The sequence below is a fragment of the Athene cunicularia genome (genome assembly GCF_003259725.1).
Source record: "Athene cunicularia isolate RWA chromosome 8 unlocalized genomic scaffold, athCun1 chr8_part1, whole genome shotgun sequence".
Lineage (NCBI taxonomy): Eukaryota > Metazoa > Chordata > Aves > Strigiformes > Strigidae > Athene > Athene cunicularia.
In genome coordinates, this window is record NW_020799109.1 from 27,627,857 (window position 1) to 27,653,478 (window position 25,622).

The 25,622-nt window shown below is 39.4% G+C and overlaps 1 protein-coding gene across 4 annotated transcripts in view; it reads left to right on the forward strand.

Annotated features, from left to right (window-relative positions):
- NOTCH2 (notch 2) overlaps nt 1–25,622 on the forward strand; it is an 83,784-nt gene that overhangs the window by 36,895 nt on the left and 21,267 nt on the right. The window contains exons 6-19 of one of the 4 annotated variants that reach the window (XM_026853751.1): nt 2,778–3,011; nt 3,806–3,961; nt 5,057–5,245; nt 6,390–6,503; nt 7,648–7,761; nt 11,058–11,291; nt 11,793–11,903; nt 13,560–13,752; nt 15,297–15,442; nt 15,981–16,100; nt 16,211–16,363; nt 19,185–19,413; nt 21,825–22,026; nt 24,600–24,753. In XM_026853751.1, the coding sequence (XP_026709552.1) occupies nt 2,778–3,011; nt 3,806–3,961; nt 5,057–5,245; nt 6,390–6,503; nt 7,648–7,761; nt 11,058–11,291; nt 11,793–11,903; nt 13,560–13,752; nt 15,297–15,442; nt 15,981–16,100; nt 16,211–16,363; nt 19,185–19,413; nt 21,825–22,026; nt 24,600–24,753 (2,349 nt within the window). The other 3 variants (XR_003398913.1, XM_026853754.1, XM_026853753.1) reach the window with 3 other exon arrangements.

Sequence of the window (25,622 nt, forward strand, 5' to 3'; positions counted from 1 at the left end):
GTATGTTCTTGAAATACAGTTGAATTGCTCAAAAAAGTTTAAGCTCTTTTTTTCTTTTTTTTTACAGAAACATTGGTACAGCTTTTAAAAGTTCAGTTTACATTAGGGCTATGGAAATGTGGGATATTGCCTAGGGTTGTTGCAAGGATGTCAGTGATGTCACTTGGTACTGTCCTTTCTAGAAGTGGAGAATCACTGCTAGGAAAAAAAAAAAAAATTCCAAGTGTTGATATTACTAGTGACACTTAAAATGGGAAGTTAAAAATAAACCCAGAGAGTTAATATGAAGAAGTAGTTTTGCCCATCTTTGCTTTAAAAAAACCCAAACCAAACTACAAACATGCACACCCTCCCCCACCCCCAATCCACTAAAAAACTCTCAGAAAATGTTGTATTTTAGGAGTTCTCAGCCCATCACAAAGCAAATGATTTTGAGAGAGATGTAACAATACGGAGTGGTGTGGCAACTTCAGCACTGAAAACTCTTAATGCTTTAGTGATACTGTGTTTAGATTGGCTGCAGTCAAAAGGAGGATGTAAATGCTGCAAGAACGCTTCTGCAAAATGATTGTCCTATAGATGAGTGTTCGTCAGAGAGTACCTTTTTTGATCTGGGTTGGGCCCCCTCCAATAAAAAAAAGGAAGATCAGTTTTATAATAAACAACATCTTGATTATTTTTTTTCTGAACGAAGTCGATTGTGTTGAGTTGAGAGATATGCACGACTGCTAGGAACCAGTCTGAGATAACTGACTTTTTTCAGTTTGGTTTCTGATAAGCCAGTATCAAAAGCTAATGAACAAACATCTTCTATTATGACAAATACATGGGTTTGTTTTTTCATAATGTAGAGAGCTATGTTTTGCAGATAACAATATGAAGTGTTAGATTTCCCCCCAACTGTTTTACAAAGTAAACTGGCAAGTGAGGATTAATTGTGAAAACTGTATTGTAATTATTAATACTGTTAAAATTTTACTGTGTTTTTTCAAGTGATAAAATCCTTGGTTTAAAGTAGTCCTCCTGGAGGGAGGAATACATGTGCAGAACAAAATCAGTTGTGCAACTTCTTTTTTAATAATAATTTATTTCTTTACCACTAAGGGAAAAAATCCAAGGCTAACAGGTCCAAAGGCTAGGATTTTTTTAGTGCTTCGAATAGAAATCATGATTCGAGTATAGTAGATGGAAATGGTTAATTCCTGCCAACAATACATGTTTCAGTTCTGTCTGTTGGAGGAGGGTGTGAGTATGGGCACTTGCATCATAATTTCTGGCCCATTAATAAATAAGATGACTGTTAAGCAACATCTAATGAGTATTTTTAAATTGACAAACCTGAATAAACAGGATCCCAGGCAAATTGGCAGGGAATATCTGTGGCCTGCTCTTGAATTTCTTATTCTTGGAATACAGGGGAAATTCCAGGCAAATTTAACTATGTAGCTGATATAGTAGCTGGAGATGACAAATGAGAGAATTTTGGTAGTAGCAACACAGTTATTTAGGAGTCTTGACCCAAATAATGGAATGGTGCTGCAAGCTAATGAGGGAGATAATGGAGGGGGGTGGGAAAAGGTCACATTAAACAAATATGATCTTATGCTCTGATAAAAGGCAGTCTTTTGGTGCTGTGTACATTATAGCAACGTTTTAGGAAGGGTGGTAAAAGCAAGTTATAAGGAAGTTTAAAAAAAGCGCAACCTTTCAGTGCTAGAGTTCTTAATGTAACAGAAAGGGGAGAAATAGTTTATCAAAAAGAAGCCTGTGGATTGTGACCAGTACTCTGTGGTTGCACGTACACACCCATATGCCAGCCTGGGAAGAATTTAGCTGATGCTTAACTATTAGGTTTTATCTGTTGAAGAAACTCAAGAATGAACGACTTGAAATTTAAGCTAAACAATTTCAGCGTAAAACTAAACTGTGCAACTTTAATTGGGAAGATGAATAAGTGTTGAAACAAAATATTGATGCAAGTGGTAGGTTTTCTAGATCTTGTCAAAGGAAGATGGATTTGGATAAATAAATACTTTAGTAAAGGTGAATTGCAGAGTTTTCTGTAGATGTGACTCTGAAATTCAGCATCCTGTGAAACTGATTCCTACCTAGTGATCTAGTGGTCCTTTCCTTAAAACTCACTCAAACAATGTACATTTGTTTTGTTCTCTTCAATATATCCAGTCATTAAAGCATTTTATTAAAGTATTTTATTGCCTCTAAAAAAATCAACAACCAAAGAAACACAACTATTTGTGGTTGTTTGGGGAAATACCTGGAGGTAGGAAAATGAGTATTTTAGGTAGAAGAGTGTCAAGAATTCTATTCTTCATAATAATGCATAGTTATATAGGAATGAATTAGGCTCTGCTGGCAAGAGTCACTTTGCTGCTGCCCGGTTGACATTGCTTTGACCGAGATTTTCTTGTGAGGCTATCTTTTCCCTTCTTAGTCCCTCTGGCTGTTCTGCAGACAGATCTTCATTCTTTCTGCTTCTCACATCACTGCAGATGTATCTCCATACACTGCAGGCTGCCTGCTGGCTCTCACACTGCACCATTCCAAAGTTACTTGCAGTTCAGCAACTACCTGGGGTCATTTACAGATGCTAGTTGTCTTTTGCTTAATTTGATGCCAGTGTTGTTGGAAGTTCTCAGGCTACAACGTCCTAGAAATAAGTAGCAATGAAGTTAGACTACAGCTCTTCCCTTGGTTATGTTATCTGTGCAAGAATCTTCTTGTGTCTGAACTTTTATTAAACTTGTGCCTTTCATCAGGCCAGTTTTGCACTGAAGACGTTGATGAATGTCAGCTCCAGCCCAACGCTTGTCAGAATGGAGGTACCTGCACCAACCACAATGGAGGCTATGCCTGTGTCTGTGTCAATGGTTGGAGCGGGGACGACTGCAGTAAGAATATTGATGACTGCTTCACTGCCTCCTGTGCTAATGGATCTACTTGCATTGATCGAGTGGCTTCTTTTTCATGCATTTGTCCAGAAGGAAAGGCAGGTAAGGGCAGAAAACTTGCATAGGTCTGGCACTTAATAGAGGATACTTTCCAAAGTTGCTTGAAGTGGTGTGTTTATTTTAAACACTTTGTCACCAAACCAGGAAGAACAAAAGGAAATGTATGTATCCATGAGCAAAGACCTTTTAAACCTCTCTAGCTCAGGACAAAGATATATTTGTATTAGGCTGGAAGACAAACTTACGACAGTTTAGATTGCAAGGAAAGCAGATCTTTTTCTAGCACTTAGCAGGATCTGGATTTGCCTGAGAAGTTCTGCGCGAAGGCGACTTACTCTGTACTTAAAAGTCTCGAAGACAAATTTAGATTTTTTTTGTGTGAGTGAGGATGCCCTTGCCGGTATAGTGGAAAATTGGCTGTTGTAGGGTAGGTGAAAATATGAAGATCTCCTAACTACCACCTGGAAATACAAGTGATCATCATATCTAGATTAAGAAGGTGAGCTTCTCATGCACTTGTGTTTTCAGCTGTCAGAAATATCATCATGCTGGCTAGAGAGAAGAGTTAGTTAACTTCAAGAAGGAGATTTTGGTAATGGTAAGCCATTGTTCTGCTTCAGAAGTGCGGGAGACACCTCTGAAGTCACGGAATATATATTTAAATATAATGTCTTGTAAGTGTGTGGTGAAATCCCTGTGTTAGTCTATAGGTTGAAGCCTATAAGCTTCTGGTTGTGGGAGTCTATTTGAAATGTTAGGACAGAGGATTTGGTTGTGTAGCATACAGCCTGACTGCTGTATCTCACTTTTTTGAATAAACTTGGTTGCTTCTCTAGGTCTTCTGTGCCACTTGGATGATGCATGTGTTAGCAATCCATGCCAGAAGGGTGCTCTGTGTGATACCAATCCTGTGAATGGACACTATATCTGTACGTGTCCTCAAGGCCATAAGGGAGCAGACTGCACTGAGGATGTGGACGAGTGTGCAATGGGTGAGTACGTGAACACAGAGTTGAGTCATTTGCTTTATGAACTAACAGAGGGGCAAGAATACACATTTTGTCATAGCTTCTCAACGTGAGTGCAACTTCCTTCTTGATCTCCCCATTCCATTTCAGTGTCCTTAGATGAGTTTTAAATCTTTGTGAGACCTGGGGCAAAGGGCTGAGTCAGAATAGCTGTCCATTTTTGAACTGTGAGCCTGTGGAATATGAAAAGCAGCGAGATGCTTAACCATTTGTCATTGTGCAAGAGGGCTTTAGCGTTGTGTGAGGAGTGCAAGCAAATAGATGTGATAATTAAGCTGACCCTTAGAACTGCAGTGTACAATGAAAGTGCCGCAGTTTGTGTGAGAGTTGTTGCAGCTCCTGCCTTGGTAGAAACACATCAGGGCTGTTTGACAGCCAGAATATGGCTGGATCTTTTGAGTGCCTTCGAAGACTGGTGACCACATGGACTTTCAAAGCTGTAGTTCTCTGATACCATGCTGTTGTGTTGTTTTTGGGGATTAACTGGACTCACAGATTTGCTTACAGTTTTGTGAGTGTCAGTTCATGCTTCTAGAGGGTGGTGCATGAAGGTAGTACCAGCACCCATGGAAGTACTGGATAAAAGCACTTCTTTGAATTTCATTCCTCAGTCTGCCTTGGACAAGAGTGCCATTCCTTTTTGAAAACACATAAAGGACTAGTTTGTTGTTTTGTGGCTGTGGCAGCATCTTGTCAGCCTCAGGAGTGAAGTAAATGTAAAAGATGATCTGGAGCTAAGGCCTTGAAAGCATCATTAATTCTCTAATCCCTGCTAGTTGATACTCTCCTTATAAGAACTGTCATCATAATACAGACCAGAGTTTCTCCTTTGGTCCATTAGTAATGACAGCAATCTTCCTTTTTGCTTCTGACAGACAAGTAACTGCCACATGTTTTCTTCACAGTAGCCTTTCCTCAGAAGGATGAATGGTCTTTCCCCTCATATTACTTGCCAGAAAGGAATATGCACTGGAAAAGACCATAACTAATAAAGAATGCTGTGGCTTTCCTGCTCTGGGGAGAGGTTCTGACACACACACATATATGTTTTTCTTGCAGCAAACAGCAATCCATGTGAACATGCTGGGAAATGCGTAAACACAGAAGGCTCTTTCCACTGTGAGTGTTTGAAGGGCTACACAGGACCTCGCTGTGAAATGGACATCAATGAATGCCATTCAAATCCATGCCAAAACGATGCCACCTGCCTGGATAAAATTGGGGGATTCACTTGCCTCTGTATGCCAGGTGAGGGGAGTTTCAGACAAAGACAGAGCTTTGAGCAAAGGAAAAAATCAGAAGGCAGAGCACAGGGAGGGTTGCCAGCTCTGCTGAGGTGGAACACAAAATTGCAAAGGGGTGAGGCTAAATGAAATGGTGAGAGAGAGCCTGCTGTGGCTGCACCAGCCAGGAGGACTTGGCATTTGTGTGGGGGAGGGAGAAAGCAATTGGAAGACTGAGAAAGAAACCAGCCTCTACATCAGCAGAGGAAGTTAGTGTTCTGAGCTGGAGTATATGTGAACATATTTGTTACTATGCCTGGTAAAGTGCATGTGCAGAAACACATTTGTGAAAGCAAAGCAGGTGCAAACTTTAAAAGAGTGACTGTGTTTTGTGAGATGTATATGATGATTTCTGGATAACAGTGTTTGTTAATTTTCTGTGCTTAAAATAACCCAAATGATGCAAGCTTCCATTGACCTGAGGAAATAACTGTAATAAAAGTTGTTTGATTGAAATCATGCTTGTAAAATTTACATGTCCAGCATACCAACGTTCTGTGTAGTCTGCTATTTTGCTTTCTGATAGAAAGTGGTAAAAAAAGAAAAGGTTACAAGTTGCCAGTTGCACAGTCTGATGTAGTATAATGAAAGAATTGTGACCCCTGCAGGTGATCAGCTGATACCATGAAAACTAGAATGAATTTTTATTAATATCTAATCTGTTTTGAAAGGCAGAACTCTAGTCCCAAGTATTCCACCATTCTTAATGTTTTTCTTTTACTCTGTCATTAACTAAAAAACCTTGAGCTAAAATTATCTGCTGTGTTTGTTTCTTTACCATTTACCTTGTATTACTGCATACCCAAGTATATTGCTATCTCCCAGAGTGTTAAAACAGAACTCCTTCTCCTCAAGTGGAAGAAAACATAAGATGTGAATTCAGCACAAGCTTATCCTGTTACTGCTGATTAAGTGAGCCCGTTCAGAAACGATGAAAAACAGACATTCAGCATCCCTTTTTAACCTCTGATGTATCTTCTTACCTCACAGGTTCTATCCAAACTGCAAACTTGCAATGAAACTAGGCTTAGACTTTCAACACTGGTATAAGAAGCAGTTACACTTTCAAGGCCTTCAGTCACATATATTTTTAATTTTTTTTTAAACAGGTTTTAAAGGTGTTCACTGTGAAGAAGATATTGATGAGTGTCTAAGTAATCCCTGTGTGAACAATGGAGAGTGTCTTGATAAAGTCAACCGCTTCCTCTGTGTCTGTCCTCCTGGTAAGTACTTATTTCTGGAAATTTTTCCTGCTTCACCTTACCAAGAGCTGCATATATAACCAGTGAGAGATTGTGGGTTGTATGTTTCTTGTGAGTTTGTATTAGTGCAGCACCTGTTTGAATGAGTGAGTTGCAGTCCTTGGTAAATAAAAATAGACATGTACTGGTTGCAATAGTATTGTGCCTGTAACTGGGTAAGTGTTGAGAAACATAACGGCTGGATGTCTCATTTTAAAGGGTAGTTGGCAGCTTGGACTTCTGTTATTGTGGATATCACAGTGAGAGATATACATGAGTAATTCTAAATACATTTTAAAAATTTGAGCCTCTGCATGCTTGCTTTTTGTCTTTTTCTGAGGTCTTTAGGTAGAAACCATTTTTGCATCAGTATAGTTTGTTGCTTGCATGAGGAGGGAGGTGGGTTAGGACTCCACTTTAGAAAAGAAGGATCAGTGTTAGCTATAGGATAAATGTAATTTGTTTTTCAAAAATGTTAAGCTTTGAGTTCAGAATATACTTGACAAAAGCCGCCTCTGCATCCCCTCTATTGACTAATGATGTTCTGACTCCTCCAGAAACATTTCTGGGTTTTTTTATTTTTTCTTGAAGTGCCTAAGGTCCTCCATCATCTGACATAACCTGTTGATAGTTCATTAACTATTTCAAGAAGTGTACTGAAAGATGCAGTGCTGTATTGTACCACATTCTACACTGCTGTAGTGATTCTAGTCTGAAGGCTTCAGTGAAGTGTGCATTATTATTTCATTTTAAGTTACTTGCTTTGATTTCTTGATAGCTTTTACTGGTGGCTTCTCAGTTTTGTAGGCAGGCGTACAGTCTGGTGGTGGACACCATTTGTACTCCATCTGCTTTATTTCGGTTTGACTAGGCCATCTCAGTTTTTAAGATGGGGCTCCTTTGACCTGGAGCATAGAAACTATGTTTTGGCTGGTAGTTTGGATGAGGAACCAATCCACCCAGGGTGTGGTGTGTGTGCTTAATGATGCAACTGAGTTTAGACTTACTGAGCTTACATTTGAGTGGTTTTAAGGATTTTTTTAATAAATAATTCCTGACAGTGCAGCTGTTTAGATTAACTACTTCAAATTACTCTGGATTTTCATCTTTTTTTTCTGCCTTTCAGGATTCAGTGGTGCCGTATGTCAGATTGATATAGATGACTGCTCTAGCACACCGTGTCTCAACGGAGCCAAATGTATTGACCATCCCAATGGCTACGAGTGCCAGTGTGCCACAGGTTAGTCTTGTATTCAGAGCCCCTGGACCTGGAGATCACATGTAATCTAAATACATAAAGGGGTGGTCAAAGAGGTGTCAGAATTCTTTCTTCCTTTCTCTGAAAAATTGCTTGTTTGTTGCGAAGCTTTTTCTGTCCTTTGTGGCAGAGAAGAGTGAGTACAGAAAGCCTTTAACTTCTGACAGCAGTAACTTCACAATTAATGGGAGTTCTGGCTTCCCTCTTTCTGCCCCATCTCTTGCTTCCCAGAAGGTGACAGCTTCTCCTGTATTGACTATGGAATCCATGAGTGGGAAAACAGCATTGTGAAGCCTTTTATCTGTGGCTTACCTTTCTTTCTTCTAAGTCGGATTATATAGCATACAGTTGAAGAACAAGAGATGGACAGAGCAGTACTGCTGTGTATTCTGATTTCTGTTGCGTCAGACTATTTTATGGCAGAATTGAAAGATTGAAATGCAGTAAAAATTGTGTTCACTGGAAGAAATACCACACAGTAGCTGCCTGCTGGAATGTAGTTAAAATGATTTGTCAATCATCATACAGAAATCTTGACAGAGCTGTGAATGGAACTGAGGTGGTTTTTTGTGAATGCGCTGAATTCCTTTACTGCTTGTCTAATTACACATTTAGAAGCATCAGGTCTAATTATGGGATTTTCTTATCTTTAGACCTCTAGGAGTGATGTAGAATATGTTTTATCTTAATTTTTACATCTGGTCAAGTAAGAGGGTTCAGAGCTATTATACTCTAATTCTCAGTAAGGAACAACTTTTGGTTGCTTTCAGTTAATGGTGCCCGATGCATTGCTCATGATGCTGATTCAGGGTGGAATTCATTTGCTTTAGCTCTTCCATTAGGGAAGAGGCTGAGCAGGTCCTGGAGCTACTTTTGGCCTAGAAATGTGCTGTTAAATTGGCTAACTTATGTGCAATTTCTCTCATTTTGAATCATTCCAATAATCAAATTGTTAGGGTAAATTTAACTTATTTATTCTGTACTGTACAGAATATAGCAGAGATTAGGCTAAAAATTCCTCCCCAGTCTTTTCATGCATACCCTCTTCCCCTTCCCCAAAGTCCCTGAAGAAACAATGAATTTGTTGGAAGTAGGGGAACGTGGTAGTTCTAACCAGGAGAGGAATAATCATTGTTGTCAGAGTTCTCCTTTGGTTACTGCATGTGACAGAATAAGCTGACACTTGCAAAAAGAATAAAAAGCTCAAATCTGCTCCAAACTTGGAAACTGTCTTAGAAAGTCTTTCTCAAACTGGTATGTGGTCTGGTTGCTTTCATTCACTAAGAGTGCAGAGCTTGTTGGGCCTAGGAGGGTTTTGGGTTGTGTGGTGGAGCACAGCATGGAGAGCTGTGCCTTTGAAAAGTGTGTTCTGAATTTGGGCACTAAACTTCTGGAACCACCTCAGTACAGAAATCGTACGTTTCCCAGATGAGAGGAAAGACTACTGCTTCTGTGAAGGCACGTGATGTATGGAGCATTTTCAAGGAACAGTCTGAAAGCAACCAAATGTATGTTACTGAAGCAGCAGCTCTTAGTAAAATCCTTGGTTAGTATTTTGGCTGAAAACGGAAGGAGGACTGTACTAGGGCTTTTTGCTGTCCCGTCTGAGGGGTTCTTATGTTCTGTATTCAAGTGGGGTTTTTTCTAGTCTAACTCTTGTCAGCAAATAGGGAATCATATCTCAGTAAGGTATGTTCAGTCAGGGGATTGAGAATTATATCTGATCATTAAGTGGTTCAGTTGAGCTACAGTAGGAGGCAAGGTAATAATAATGTTTTGAACAAATGTATGCTAAGTATTGTATTTAATATTGACAGCCTTCTATAAGACTGAAATACGGAATTCATCATTGGGGCAGGTCAGTTACTGGAAAATAATGTTTGAGTATGTTCTTGCTCTATTAATCTCATGAGTGATATGTGTTCCATGAATGGTAATCACCAGCTGCCGAAGTGATTGAAAACTGCAAAATGTTTGGCCAAATGCTGTACAGATAGCTCTATTTACTGCTTGCTTTTTGTCTTTTCTTTCCCTTCTGGCATTATTCCACTTCTCCTTCCCAGTGGTAGATCATGGCTTTTCTTTTCTTGAGTTGTCTTAGGTCTTTCCTCTTTTCTTTGCCTCTGTCCTTTTTTTTTTTTTTTTTGCCACTGTTCGTCCTCTTATGGGTTTGTTTTTCTTCCTTCCCTAACATCTTTTTATATTCATCTAACTAGCTTCCCTTCCCTCTCCCCACCTACTTCCACACCCATTCATCCATGCATACGTTCGCAGAACTTGGAAATGTTAGCCGTCACCTGGTATGTTTGACCAGAGAAATAACCACAAACCTGTATGAAAAATGGGGAGCCTGTTATCCACTTATAATACTCAGGTGAGAATCACTCTTCAGCTGTTGAAATTCCCTGCAGCTTGGTTTGTATCAGTCTCCAGTTGGTGTCTGAAATTTGAAGTCCTACCTTCCTAATCTTCAGCTGCCAGCAGGCAGTGTGAGCTGTTCCTCCAAAACCTCATCTCTGAAAACCATTTATTTTAAATTGTCCTCATTTCAGATAGCTCTGCCCCATCATGGAAAACGGGGCTTTTGAGTGAGTTGCTTGATGCTCTTAACTTCCTGAACCGTTGTTTTAGCCCTTCTGGTGAAGAGATTCAGCCCTCCTCTGTTGCTCAGGATGTTTCCCAGCTGAAGCAGCATGAAACAAGCCAAATTGCTTGTTTCATTGCTCCTAACTGAAGAGGTTGCATGCAGTCTTTCAGAAATTCGCAGTTGGTGCTTGATTGGAGTTACTGAAAGGTTTTCCAATGAGAGGAGCAAGAAACTTTAATAAGCAGAGCTGCAGAAGCTTTGACATGAGCCAAAGGAGTTCCCTTGGGAAGGTCTCCGCAGCATCTTTGCAGTAATTTCTCATTCTAAAAAAGTCACCCCCTGGTATTCTGTAGAAGAAATGATGGCAGGGGAGTGCCTTCAGATAGTTTATACCGATGCAAGGAAGTATTTCTCGTGGAGATTTACGTGTTTCCTCTCATTGCTACTGTTTTGAATAAACTGAAGGTAACCACTTCCAATGCCAGGATTCTCCATGCAAGATGTTGTTCTGTAATGCTGTGAGCAGTGGAAGAGTGTTGTTTTCCAGGGCTGGAAAATGGGCACCAGTTGAGATGCCTTTGTGCTGTCTGCCACTTCACTGATTCTTAATATAATTCTTTCTATGTTTGCATTATATTCACTGCAGCATCAGTTAACTTCTTATTTACTCCTGTTCACCATTTTTCCTTAGGTTTTACTGGCCTTCTGTGTGAGGAAAATATCAACAACTGTGATCCTGATCCTTGCCACCATGGGGAATGTCAAGATGGAATTGATTCATATACGTGTATATGCAATCCTGGGTACATGGGTGCCATATGCAGTGAGCAGATAGATGAATGCCACAGCAATCCTTGCCTCCATCAAGGGCGCTGCATTGATTTGGTGAATGGCTACCAGTGCAACTGTTTGCTGGGCACTTCAGGTACATAAAGCACAAGTGAAAAGCTTGGATTCTGACATAATTAAAGCATTTAATTATTTCTGGTGTGCGCTAAATTTGCATACAGAGATAAGCTTGTGGTATGAGAGTATATTTTCACATTACTTTTCCTTGCTGAATTTTGGTGTGTTTGTGTGAATTGCCTAACCCTTATTGGTAGTGCAACTTGTCTTGGAAGAATTTACCTCCTGTTTACTCCCAAAATTCAAGCATGCAGAAAAAAAATAGGCATAGTGTTCAAAATGGTTTATTCTTTTGTTTAAACATTGAGTACAAATTTAGGGTCATATTCAGTCAGCACCCAGTGACTGAGGTGACATTCCCTGGTCTCACAGTGCTTCTGCATCATCACCTGTTTAAGTTGCACCATTGTATGTGTAACTTTGAAGCAGGTGAGATTCTTAATTTGGCTGTTTCTGGGAAGTAGTTTTGTTGTCTTCCTTGTAAGATTTGGCCTCCTTATTTGTCTGACTTTTTTTCCAGGAGTGAACTGTGAAAATAACTTTGATGACTGTGCAAGTAACCCATGCATTCACGGGGACTGTATTGATGGCATTAATCGCTACAATTGTGCTTGCAAACCTGGATTTACAGGTAAAGTCAGTTACCCGATAGCTTTGAGTTGTTTTGCAGATAGTTATCCAGGTAGCTGTTCTTTGCATACTGACTTGCAAGGATTTGGTTAGTATCTCGGTAAATCCTTCTAATCTTTGAATCTCAGCATCTTACATTACAGCAAGTTCTACCAACCAGAAGAATGTGAAATGTGCTGTGAAATGCCATTCTTGTTAGGTAATTATGTACAATTCATGGTTCTTGGTTTTATAACAAATAAACCCATGTGACTTCAGTTTATTATTTACAGCTTCTTTCCAGGGACAGAGAGATTGTGGACAATATAAAGAGGTGTTTGATTAGACAGTACCATGGGCTTTGACCATGAACAGTATTTCTCATTCTGTGAAAGCAAAGCATTAACTCAATGTTCTAATGAGCTGCTATCCACTCTGAAGTCTCCAACTGAATAATCTGCTTTTTTCAGTACTTTTCTTTCATAGTGTGGTCTGTTCTGTTTCCTTTTTAAATTACAAAGTCTTATCTAATACAGTCTAAGTAGGGCTGAAAAAAAGAGCTTTTAGGCACTTTTGGATCCACGCTTAGAAGTGTAGATCTGCATCCAGGACTATTTCTGATGACTAAAGCACATCTCAAGGCTGTTTATAATGGACCTAGTATGTTTTGAGCCATGTAGGGTAATATGCTCATAAAATAATTGTTGTAAGGCTGTTGGTACTGTTTATAACAGTTTTCTCATCACGTTTGTTACTGTTTATTACTGAATGATTCTAATTAAAATAGATCTGAAACACATTAGAAATAGCACTAAGAGGTTTCATGTGTCTTATGCTTTTCTCTTGGCGTCTTTCTGAACTTCTGACGCTTCTTCCTTCCTTTGGCTCAGGCATGGTTGTACTCTTTAGTCTCCTGAACAGGAAGAGACATGACCCTGATCACTCTTGCCTTTCAGCCTTCTTTGTTGCTGGCATACCATGTTTGTTATCCTACTGGACTTCTTACTATTATGCTGTTAAAATAATTCAGTAATATGATCAATTGGCATATTGCAGTATTTTAAGAGCTGGCTTGCATTGCATCTCATACTTTGTCATTTCCTTACATTAAAAATGTTTTCAACTTACTGCAATGTTCACTTTGTTTAGCTTTCCAGCTTCACAAGATCTTATGGTCACTACTTCAAGAATCTTGCAGTCAGAGGCAGGCAAAACAGGAAATGGTGTTTTTTAGAGTCCCTTTTGCAATAAACCACAAGAACTGTATTTACTGCAGACAGTATGGCAGTAGTGGTTGTTCAAAGGGTAGGTACTTTCAAAGCAGAAGAGCAGGGCTATGACAAATGGATCTCAAGAGGTTTGTTCCAAGCATGATACAGTTGAGTGATTTTTTGCCTTCCTAATCAATATTAACTGGTGATTTTTAGTGGAATTCTGTTGAGATTCTTGAATGGTTTGTAAATACTTGTTGAGTGTAAGTGCTGTTTTCCAGGCACAGAGAAGTGCTGCATCTTTCAAAAATGCTTCTCTTGGCGTCAGTTAAAGCATGGAGGCATGCAAGCTCTGTCTGGCTGCATTGGCTTTGCTGAGTTGTGTCTCAACGTATGTTCTTGCAGACGTGCAAAGCGAATGTTCTTATAAGAAATATTACTTAATAAGTATTGGGTTTTTTTCCTAGGCCCACGTTGTAATGTGGACATTGATGAATGCACATCCAGCCCCTGTCATAATGGTGGAACATGTATAAATGAAGTCAATGGTTTTCGGTGTGTGTGTCCTGAAGGCTACCATCACCCTCACTGTCAGTCTCAGGCAGATGGCTGTCTTAGTAATCCCTGTGTACATGGCAACTGCACACATATTACCAGTGGGTAAGTACTTACTGTCAACATTAAACATACCTGCTGCCTTCTATACTGGGTTTTTTCCTTGATTTGCCTGGAGTTCCATCTTGATTTGAAGTTTCTGATTTTTCTCTGATTTCTCAGATTAGGATCCAGATTTATCTGCTGCCTATGACATAATCGCAGTAAGATGTAGACCTTTAGTCACCAGCTGCAGTCCATGCTCTTTCAACATAGGTTTTTCTTTTCTGCATTGTATTCTGTGCTGTCTTTGCATGGGCATGTAGCGCAGCGTGGACTGCCACCATCTGAAGGGAGGGTTTAGCAATTCAAGTGAGTAGAGTGAAATGTAATAAAGTAAAGAAATGTTTCAAAATTGAATCTGGGGAGCAGCAACTATCTATTCCATCAAACTCTAAAATGTGGAGCATGAAGACTATCTTTGTTGGCTAGTGTTGTACTTGCTACCCAAATACTCTCAAGGAACGGACAGACAAGTTTTGACACTAGAAGACAGAGTGATATTTGACTTAGAACAATTTATCCAAGGTTGAGATTTAGTCAGCTTCAGTTACATTGTTCCATGCCTGAGAGAAGAAAGGAAAGCTCTTTCTGGCTATTTTGATGACAGTAGTTGCTCCTGAATCTTCCAGTCCAGAAAGACCAAATGCTGATTTCAGGAGCCCTGAATCAGTCCTCTTTTTGGTAATGAGCACAGGGCCTGTGGAGTCCACAGGTTTGGGGAGGTGAGGCTTGTGTTTGTGAAACTTCCCAACTGTACGTGGAATAGCAGTGCCTCCCAGATGTATGCTGCATTCTGGAAAGTGGAGTCAGCACTTGGGCAAGAAGTGATTTACTGCTGCGGGTAACTGTAGGGCAGGATTCAGCACTTTTCCTGGAGCTGGAAAGAGGGCTGCCTTTATTGCTAATTAATCCTCTGTGTAAGCTTGGAAAACAAATGCTTTGGTTCATCTTTTCTATCATCTGTCACCAGCATTCATATTTTGCCCATGTACACCTTAAGCTAGGTGCCAGTCAAAATAAGTCTTGATTGCATGACAGGGAGGGAGGCCAGTGTGTGTGCTGTGTGGCCTGAGTCCAGGGTGATTCACCAAATCCTTGGTTCTACGTCATATGGGTGGAGTGCTGCTCTACTTCAGATTTTGAAACATGATGGAATAGATTGCTCCTGCTCCCAGCCAGCTGTTTTCATTTGTAACCACTACTTTGTATTAAAACAGTCTAGTTATCTTTGGAACCTATTGTTCCACTCTACTTTTTTTAATCTTTTTTTTCTGTCTGTTTAAAAATGTTGAGATGGTCTTATCAAAGCAGAAACATACTGCTGGTTGACTGAGCGCTTTGTGAAAACTATAACAGAGGGAAGTGTGGTTTTAAGGGTTTATTTTCAGTATTTTCAAAACTATACAGCTGAGGTGAGCAATCTAAACATAACTAGGGCTCTCCTAAAGAGAAGTCTTCTGATTCTCTCCAAAACTAATCTGCAGGAGAAACTGGTAGAGGAGTTTTTTCAGAATGCTCTAAAATTACTTCTGTTTTTGCCTTTAAAGGTACAAGTGTGTCTGTGATCCAGGCTGGATAGGAGATTACTGTTCAACAGAAGGGAACGAATGCAAATCAAACCCATGCCAGAACGGAGGAACTTGTGAGGATCTGTTGAATGGATATAGATGTACCTGTAGGAAAGGATTCAAAGGTGAAAATTCAAAGAGAAGTTTCTCTTCTCTTTTTCCTTTCCACTTCATTGCACCCTTAGTGCCATTTTAATTTTTTTATTAAACTTCATGGAAATAGGAATCAGGAAGGGAAATGCCATGGTTGTATGAAGTTAAATTCATGTCAGCTAAAGTCAGTTCATGTAGACTATTATTAGTAAGACCATGTAGACTATTATTAGTAAGACCATATATAAGCCTTGTTTGGACTTGTTAAGAAATGTCCTGGTGGCAGCTCAGCTTGCATTTTCTTTGTAAGAAAGTTAGATACATAAACGCACTGGAAATTGAAGGGGCATTAAACTTGGAATTACCATGGCTGCTGTCTGCTTGTACCCACTGAGCCCATGAGGAATGCTCTGATCTCCTTTTCCTTTTGCTGGGATTTTTCAAATACAGAAATGCTGACCAGTGCTGTGTAGGATAGTCATGCAAGTTACGATCTCTTTATTACTTCTTCCAAGAAGCACCAAGCTCTTAGCAGAATGCTCCCCTGGTTTTTCCCCTTCTGCTCTCCAGGTGTGAACTGCCAGGTAGTGGTTGCTCCCTGTTCCCCTGATCCTTGTGAAAACTCGGGCATTTGCCAAGAATCTCCTGACTCTGAAGGCTACACCTGTCAGTGTGCCCCTGGCTGGGAAGGTAATGTGGATGGGGAACATACTGTACTTTCAACAGTAAGCAGTATTGGCATTGAGCCTTTTGACCATTTCCTTATGTGGTGTCTTACTTCTGGACTCTCCATGTTTCAGGAGAGAGATGTACAGTAGATATTGATGAATGTCTCTCAAAGCCCTGCAAAAATCATGCTCTGTGCCATAATATTCAAGGCAGTTACCTGTGCGAATGTCGGCCAGGCTTCACTGGAGGAGACTGTGACAGTAACATTGATGACTGCCTTTCAAGTGAGTATCGGCAGATTGTCCTTTCAGTTTTTCATAGAAATAAATTTTCTGTGCTATTCATGACTGCTATTTGACAGATACTGAAAGTTCTTTAATAATTTCTTACCAAAAGGAGAAAACACCAAACCTCAATTTTGTAAGACTTGCATATTTGAAGCAGTCAAAATCTATCCCATTCAGCTGCTAGAAATGAACTACAGTGTTCTAACTGATATCAGGAGTTGTTCCCAGATTCTTAACTTGAAAAGGTCCTTAGAGTTTACATATTTTAATAAGGAGCACTGTTAAATGAAGGATTATATTTGCCTGAAATTTTAATACATGAAGTTAAAGTAACACTGCAGGGCTTACCTGTATTTCAGCATTAAGCATGATTGAGGTGTGGTGTGAAGCTGGCATATAGCAGTCTTTCCTGAAATGTCTCTGTCTGACATTAATTTCTGGAAAGAGTGGGTCCTGTTGCTGTTCCAGTTAATCCATATTTGAAAACAAATTAAGCAGCAGGAAGGGCCTCTGTTCCAGAATAGGTAGCAGTTGCAGGAGGATAGCCCATGCACTGATGAGTACTGAAATTGTTTAAATTACAAAAAAACAAACATTAACTTCATGTCCTTGACACTGATGTTTCCAAGGAAACTGAGTACCTGTTAACTTTTTTTTTCTTGCTGGAGTTATTCTTTTTTATATATATATATATATATATGTATGTGTGTGTGTGTGTGTCATGTATCGTCACATAAAATCAGAGTCTCCCAATAAGTGTCATGTGTTTAAATGTTCATCTGTTACTATTTGAAAAGTGTTTCATCAAACCTTGGAGGAGTTTACAATGTTGTAATTTTTTAGTTGCTGTCTCCTTAAAAAAACAAAACCCCCAAACCTTTATTTTTTATTAGAATAGCTTAAAACCAAACCAAAGTCTTAAAGACTTTAGGTATGAATTTAGAAAGTTATGTTTTATATTGAAAAAAATTAAATTTATGACTGCTGTAGAGAAGGATCCAAACAAGTCTATTAGCAAAAGTTACCGTGGGAGACCCCAAAGCAGCACTGCTGAAAGAACTTTTAAGACATCTGTCTCAGCCTAAGCTTTTGATTGCCTCTTTCTGAGCAAACAGGTACAATACAAAAAGTGTCACTGTGCATTGACCCAGAGCTTTGCTTACTAAAACCAACAAAATTATTGCTTGTCCTGTTAGTTTTCACATGGGTGTCTGAAGATAAAAACGTTTTTTCAAGTGTTCATCTTTCTCCCTAGAACAGCTGGGAAATCTCTCTCTATTCCTAAGTGTTCTGAGAGCTGTGAGATTCATCCCATGTTGTCTGTTAGGCAGCACACCCAGGAGGTTGAAGAATTTCAAATTACTGCTACAGCTGATTTCATTTAGCGTAACAAAAACCTTCCATGGCTTGAGCCAAATGTCTTTAATCTATGAAGCAAACAAACCCTCCAACAACAAGAACTTATTGAAAAGTTGATACTCGAGTCTCCTTTTTCTGTCAGTAAATGTGTGGCAGAGAAAATTAATGTGCAGCTTTTGGCTTCAGTCATAAATGGCTGGCTGCCATAGGCACATTTTATAGCTGCCAGGGGTCTCACTTTGAATGTGCTTTTTCTCTGCAGTAGTCAGATGACCTTTAAATGGATGCAGGTGTGTCTCTTCTAATACAAATTTTTATCATGTGAGCATATTTCTCAGTCAATAAATGAGCTTTAATTACCTTTCACATATGTTTTCTTTGTTTACCAGTGTACAGAATGATCTTGTACTTATGTTGAACTGCAAATTTTTAGTGGAATCTGTTTGCATTTTCATGTTTGTATTTTAATAGTACTTAAAGATAGTCATAGATAAAAAAAACCCCTGCACTCTAACTTTTTTTTCATCCCCATTCTTATCTCCCCTTTTCCTCTCCCCCTCCCAATTTTCCTCCCTGCCTTCATATATGTAGGCTTTTGGTCTAGGGAATGTAGAGTAGAAAAAGAATGTGGCTTCAGAGGCAGTATCCAACAGAGGAATGTGTGTCTTAAATCCAGAAGTGAAGGAGCAAAGCAGGAAGAAACTACTGAATAGAAGAGATCTTTAGACAGATTGTACTATGGAAGTAGAAGGAATACTGTAGTAGGGGGTGGCTTAGACCAAAAAGTGGTGATACACAAGTATCAAGACCATGGTAGGGGTAAAGAAAATGTCAAGAAATGCAGAGGTGAGGGGAATCCAAGGTCATGTATGAGTTTGTGAGTTTTTCTGCTAGCCTTTCCCCAATCAGCCTTTGATACTGGGAAGAATGCTAAGTGCTCAATAACACACAAGTGCTCATATATATACTAATATACACATACACATTTAATGTGACTGGACTCCTATCATGCTTAAAATTAATCACACAGGGTTTCTTGTGTGGTTGAGCAATGTCTGGAAAAGAGAGAATGGGTGGAGTTCTCTTATGAATAAGACTTGGTAAGGAAGAAGCAGTTGCTGTGCTGTTTGTATTGTCTTTATCAGTAGGCACTTGTCAAAAAAAACAGAGTCTGAATTTTAAACGAAGAGAATTTGGGTCTGGTTTTGTTGGTTTTGGTTGAACAAATCACAGCAGAGAAACCCATAGGCCTTGAGGCTTGGTCTTGATCCATACATTCTTGTGAATTTGTTACTGATAATGCTTTGCAATTATCTCTTCCATAAAGTGGCTCAGAAAAACTTGTCAGTAGTCTGTCACACTCTGGGCTCTGCGATACTTTTTTCCTAAAAGATACTACTCTAGACCTGGCCTTTGATTGTTACCCATTTTAATACTTGCTGTAATGCTTCTATCATAGATCCCTGCCAAAACGGAGCTTCATGTGTGGATGGGATAAACTCTTTCTCATGCATCTGCCTACCTGGATTTCATGGAGATAAATGTCAAACAGATACCAATGAATGTCTGAGTGAACCATGCAGGAATGGAGGCACGTGCACCCACTATGTCAACAGCTACACATGCAAGTGTCAGCCTGGGTTTGAGGGAACCAACTGCGAGAACAACATCGATGAATGCACTGAGAGGTGAGATAACTTCATTATGCTGCTGCACTAAGGAGCCACAGAAAGTGTGCTCGTGGCTTGAAGTCAGTCCTACTCAGAAACAGTTTTTAATGATGAGTATCTGTTTTCCTGCCTTTTGTCACTGAGACATACTTGTGATTCATGGAAGGGAAACTCGCTTACCTTGTGCAGGATAACAGTTGAAAGACAGTTCCCTGTCAAAGTTGGTCTTCTGTTTGCATAACTAGTTAAAAGCTTAGTTCCATTATAGGAAGAATACGAGCATTTAACAAGTATTAAGACAATAACAGATGCTAACTTACTAAAACATAAATAATGCATATTTTTATAAGACATCATATGGGGAGGGGAAATAATTGATTGATTATGAACAGTTACTGTGTTGAGAAATAGAGAAGCTGCAAAAATGGAAGCAATGGCCAACTCTCAGAAAGTCAGGAAAATTAAATTAGCCCTGAATTGAGTTATTGACTGCAAATAATATGAAGAAGCAACTAGGAGGTACACTACACAAATTCTGTACTGGAAAGGTTTAGTCATCGGAGATCTTCTAATGCTCACAAATTGGATGTGATTTAGCAGTGTTGAGATAAAACCTGAGGTTTTTCTAAGGGGAGGCTGTGTGGAACTGAGTTAAAATGCTCAGCAGCTGGTCCTTATATAAATGGTTCACTTCGTAGTTTTAAAAGCTCTTTGAAAGTTAACCTTGTATATCTATCAGCTGCCAGTGTATTTCTTCTATGCTTTTTTAGGATTTATGTCAGTAACTTCAGATTCTCACATGGAAACAATTTCTAATAAAGCTTGAGATGGTTCTAGTTACCAGAAACAAATAAGGTACCTAAATGCAAAGCTCTTGATATTCTCATGCATTTTTGCTCACAAAGAAATTACCTTTCTTATCTTTTATAAAATTGCATTTGTGGGGGAGGAAGTATTTTAATATCTTTTGCTTAAGAACAGGATTGTGTCACTGATGAGGGTGTGTTTAATTTGCACAACAGTTGTTTAATCAAGTGAAATATGTTGGGTGTTTTAGCAGAAGCCTGGTTCTTCCTTGAGGTTCATCCTGGTTTTGTTGTTATCAGGCAGGGCAGAAACCAGTCTTGCAGGTATGAATGAAGGATGTAGCAATTTTCAACACTCTGCCAAGCTAAACCAGTCACACCTCCTCAACCAAAATTTACCGAGCTCTACTTAAGAGTGCCATAATGGTTGGCCAGTTTGAATTCAGTTCAAATAATTCTTCCATGTCTTGTGCGAGAAGCTGCCTGTGAGAGAGTGCCATCTTCTTTTGGAGATAGGTACCTGATTTCAGTGAAACAAGCCAAGTGATTGACAGTTCCTCTGTCTTCTCTTCCTTGTTTTGCCATGAATGTAAAGAGCATTTTCTGCTCCCTGTAAAACAGAATTCAGGCCACAAGGCAGAGGAACACCTCAGATAAATAGGTTAATTTTGACCTGTCTACCGTAATCACAGTCAGAACTTAGATACTTAAAACTTGCACTGGAAGTTGAAGGAGTTGAGTCAGTGTCTTCTCTCATAGAAGTGCCCTTTGACAGTGTGCAAAACAGATAACAAGTATGAATTCATTTTGTGTACGTTATCAAGCTGATTATCTTCAGTCTGATCTGGGGTTATTTTGAGAGGATCAGGAGTTCCCTGGCAGGCATTTCTTTAAAAGGAAAAAGGAGTCAATTTTGCATGAGGCATCACTTCTAACTTTCCCAGTCACTTCTCCATAGGACACCTAATCTGGCAGAATTTCTTATGATCAGAAGGTTGGGGGAAGGGGGATAATTCCTTTGATCTCAATTCCACCAGGGCACATATGAGTAGTTTTACAAATCAAGGACTTAAGTTTCTCATGAGAAGAGGAGGAACGGATTTAGCAATACCAATACTTTCACATAATTTCAATTAAGAACATGCTTGTGTTTTGCATGTTATATGAATTTTTCCTTGAGAAAGCATACTTGTGACTCCTTTGAAGCTTTTAAAAAAAGGCAAATTGTTTTGTTTCTCATAATTTGTAATACAACTGTAATTTGTAATAAAATCTGTATAAAATTTATCCGTTTGAGCAAGCCACATGCCTACCTGGTTACAGTACTGTTTGTGGTCACATTGAAGATGGGAAGATTTCACTGAATAAGTTAGCTCCATCACTAATGACTCATTGAAACCCTGCTTTACTTTCTTCACCAGCCAAGGTAAAAGAAAACGAGCTGGAGGGTGAGCTGAAGTCCCCTTGAATTGCTGTTATCTGATTTATGCTTCTTTAGCAGGAACTTACCAGTGGTCAGAAGATCCTATACTCTGGTTTTCTCTCTCATTTCAGTAATGTTTACTTGCTATTTTGGCTAATTGCATTTTGTCTCAGCTTACCATTGTTCTCACTCTCTTGCAGCTCCTGTTTCAATGGAGGTACTTGTGTGGATGGGATCAATTCTTTCACTTGCCAGTGTCCAGTGGGATTTACAGGACCGTTCTGCCTCACAGAAATTAACGAGTGCAATTCACATCCTTGCCTGAACAAAGGCTCTTGCGTGGACAGCTTAGGCACATACCGATGTATATGTCCTTTGGGTTATACTGGGAAGAACTGTCAGGTGGGTGACATTTTCTTGCCCATTTTGCACAGGGCACTGTTGTTTGAACTGTCCAATAGCAGAAGTGACTGGGTTAGATGTGAGATACCAAACATGGCAGAGGTCTTGTTTCTTTAGTTCTGGTAAGATATGGCTGGCCCCTTAGCCCTGGGAAAAAATACGTCCAGCACCTCTGTCTGTCAGAGCAGGTGCCCCTGTTGAAAACTCTGGAAATTGAAAGTGTTGGTTTGCAACGAGGAGAAAAATGCTTGGTTATTTATGAGGACAGGTGTCACTGGAACTATCTAGATTAGTTTTCTTCATAAATGAAAACCAGCTGTTAGCTTTGAAAATGGCTGCATTTCATTTGAAGCATAGAATTGTCCTGATTGACGGCAGAATCTTGTATTTAAAAAACGCAAAAAACCCCACAAAATAAAAAGCAGAATATCAGTCTGATTAGCAGGAACTTGATATAGCTGGTTTATTTTTTTACAGGGATATGTCGCTATTCTGGGTGGATTGTAGATTTTTTCTCCATAAGAAGCCAGAAAATGTTTTGGGGCAGTAACTGACGTGATTGTCCTGTCCACAGCCTCAATAAAAAGTTCTAGCCTTACTTGCAAACTTCAGTTCAGGCAATTTACAGTTTTCCACACTTGAGCATGGGAGCTGCAAGCCCATACTGTAAATAACTAACTAGAACCTATTAAAAACTTCAAACTTGAATATCGCAGTGGAAACAGAATGCTGGTTTAATTTTTTAAATCAGAGTTTTTTCTTTTTATTCTATGTTTATCAAAACAGCAAGAATGATTTGAGACTATTTCTAGCTTTAGAACTGTAAAAACTATATTGGCATCCTTCATAAGCAGTCTGGGTGCTTCCATTTAAAAAAAAATATTGTGAATTTCTTAAACTACTGGAAAACACTGCAATTTTGTAAGAATTTTGCAACTGTCTTCTTTTGTGCCACTGTGTCTTTGTAAAGCAGTGGGTGTTAGAAGAAGCATTTTAGTGGCAGAGGGGGAGGTGCTTTTCCAGAAGTGTGTTGCTAGACATTAAATTGTCAGGTCTGCTTCTAGGTATTGCTAATGGAGGAAGTGAATGCAAAGTAATGAAGTGATATAAAAAGCAACCGCTCTGCCACCCTGATTATGCATTCTGGGCACACCACTTAAACCTCATTGGGAGAATTAGCATTGAGAGTGATCGTAAAGAACTGTGAAGTTCAGTAGTTCCTCTTCTGTTAATGTTTGCTTTGTTTTTACTTGAGAAAATGATTGATGTTCCTGTCCCAAAATTAAATATTTTGGATTCTCATAAAGTCTGCTTTATGTTTGGATAAGCTTGATCATAATATATTACTCATTTTATACAAGGAATCAGAACTTTCTAAATTTATAAGCACTATTCAAAGCTGTATTGGAGAGATTTACAGATTACAGCTATGCTGTGGTTCTTGTCTTAGTGGTAAACTGGCTTGACCTAATTAGCAAAGCTAAATAAGCAATGCAAAATCAGACAATGATTCATAAGTTATAGAATTTGCATGTAAAACAGTCAACTATTCATTACAAATGCAGAAGCAAGAGGCTCAGTGTTTTTCTTCTTCATGCTCAACTACATGTGATAAAACCTAATTCCAAGTTTCTTTTTGGTTGCCTGTGAAAGCACAGATTTTTCTACTTTAATCTTTGTGAGCAGACAGTTTGCATCTGAAAAGCAGAACTTTCTGTAATTGAAATGGCATTTTACAGCCAAAATTCAGTACTACTCGCTTTAAAAAAACCTCATCCTTCCCTCAAGTCAGTTTGAAATCAATCAAATAGCTGTGGTACTTTGAAGACTAAGTACTCAAAAAGGAACTGATGGTTAGTGGCTGGTTTATATTAGGTCAGATAGTTATTTTGGGCCATTGCTCCACTTTCATATGATGGTTTACTGAGTTTTAGTCTCTTTGTTTGGAAACTGGTTTTTGATATAAGAAATCAAGAAAAGCAGTATGCTTTGGCCCATCTTCAGTTCAGAAAAAAGTTGGGGGGGTTCCATTGAATTTCAGAAGACGGGAAAACTCAGAGGCCATAATAGAGCAAATGGTGCCAAAAGCAGGTATGGTGAGCTAATGACAAAAAGGAAGAGGAAAGATCAAAATGTGGAACATATCTCTCATGCTCAAAAAGCAGTGAACATAGGGGAGTTTGAGAGAAGAAAGGGCACCCATTACTGTTGGTAGCTAGAAGCCTCCTTCTAATGTGGAACTAGAAGCCTAGTCTGAGATAAAACTGAATTTTCTCAAACCCAGCCAGCCAGAGATCTCTCTGCATAGCAAGGTGTGAGGATCAGCTTACTCTTGAAATGATGCTGCCATCTGGGGTTTACTTCTCTGTACATTTGCGCTTTCTGAGGCATATGAGCTCTTGAAATTGTTAGTGAAGCACCTGGCTTAGACTTGGGAAGTACCGTCTCTTTCTTTCCAGTGCCACATGGAACCAGTTTTGCAGAGCTTCCTTTCTTTGCTTCTTGAACTTGTACTCTGAGTAGTGTTTCTTACTGCACTTGCCATATATTGTGTTTGGGTTTTTTCTCTTCAGGCACTTATGGATCTGTGCAGCAAGTCTCCCTGTAAGAATAAAGGCACGTGCGTCCAAAATGGAGCCCAGACTCGATGTATCTGTCCATCTGGCTGGACTGGTGCTTACTGCGATGTGCCCAATGTCTCTTGTCAGGTGGCAGCTTCACAACGGGGTAAATAAGCATCCTCTGGGCTTTAACTGAAAACATTTCCCCATGCATCGTTAATCTGCACCTGCTTTCCCCCTATGCCTATGAACACAGCATACATTGGAAATCCCAGAGAGCTTTTCCTCTAGGTGGTCCGTCATGATCACTTCTAAGCTGAAAAGCTCTGCAAGATTGCATTTGGGAGTCAAGGCTTTCTGGATTCTCCCTGACATAAGAAGCTAGTTACTACTATAAATATATTAGAAAAGAAGAATTAAAACATTTTATGAAGTCTCAGAGTTTCAGTAATACTGTTTTACATGGACTGCCTTCTTGGAAAACAGATAAGCTATTTATGCCTAAATCCCAGGCAGGCCAGGTTTAAAACATATTGTCTTTGTACAAAAAAGGAATCTTGTAATTTATGATCTTTGTAAGTATTTTCACAGAGAATGCTAGCTATTAAGTGCACTATTTAGCTATAGGTAATACCACGGCCCCCCAAAGTAGTCATTTCCTGCTTCAGATGGCATACATGTAAAATATTTGGGTCTAATGCTAATTTCTTCCTGGAAGGTGGCTTGTAGCCCAGGCTGATGGGCATCATCATGCCATTTTGAGTCCAGGAAATCCATACAAGCAGCTTCAGTGGCAAAGGAGAAGGGCGACAAACTTCCATATCTTTTGCAGACATTCTGGGTACCCTGAACCTTTGTACTGCAGCAGTAGTACTTCAGATGTGTATTCACCAGCCAGTAAAATAATACAGCAATACAAAGAATTTGTGCCAGTGTTGGTGCTGGTGATCCAAAGGGGACAGAGCAGTGACTTCATTGGGAAGCCAGCTGTGGTTCTGACCCGCTGTAATTTAAAGAACCACTCCTCAGTTTTTG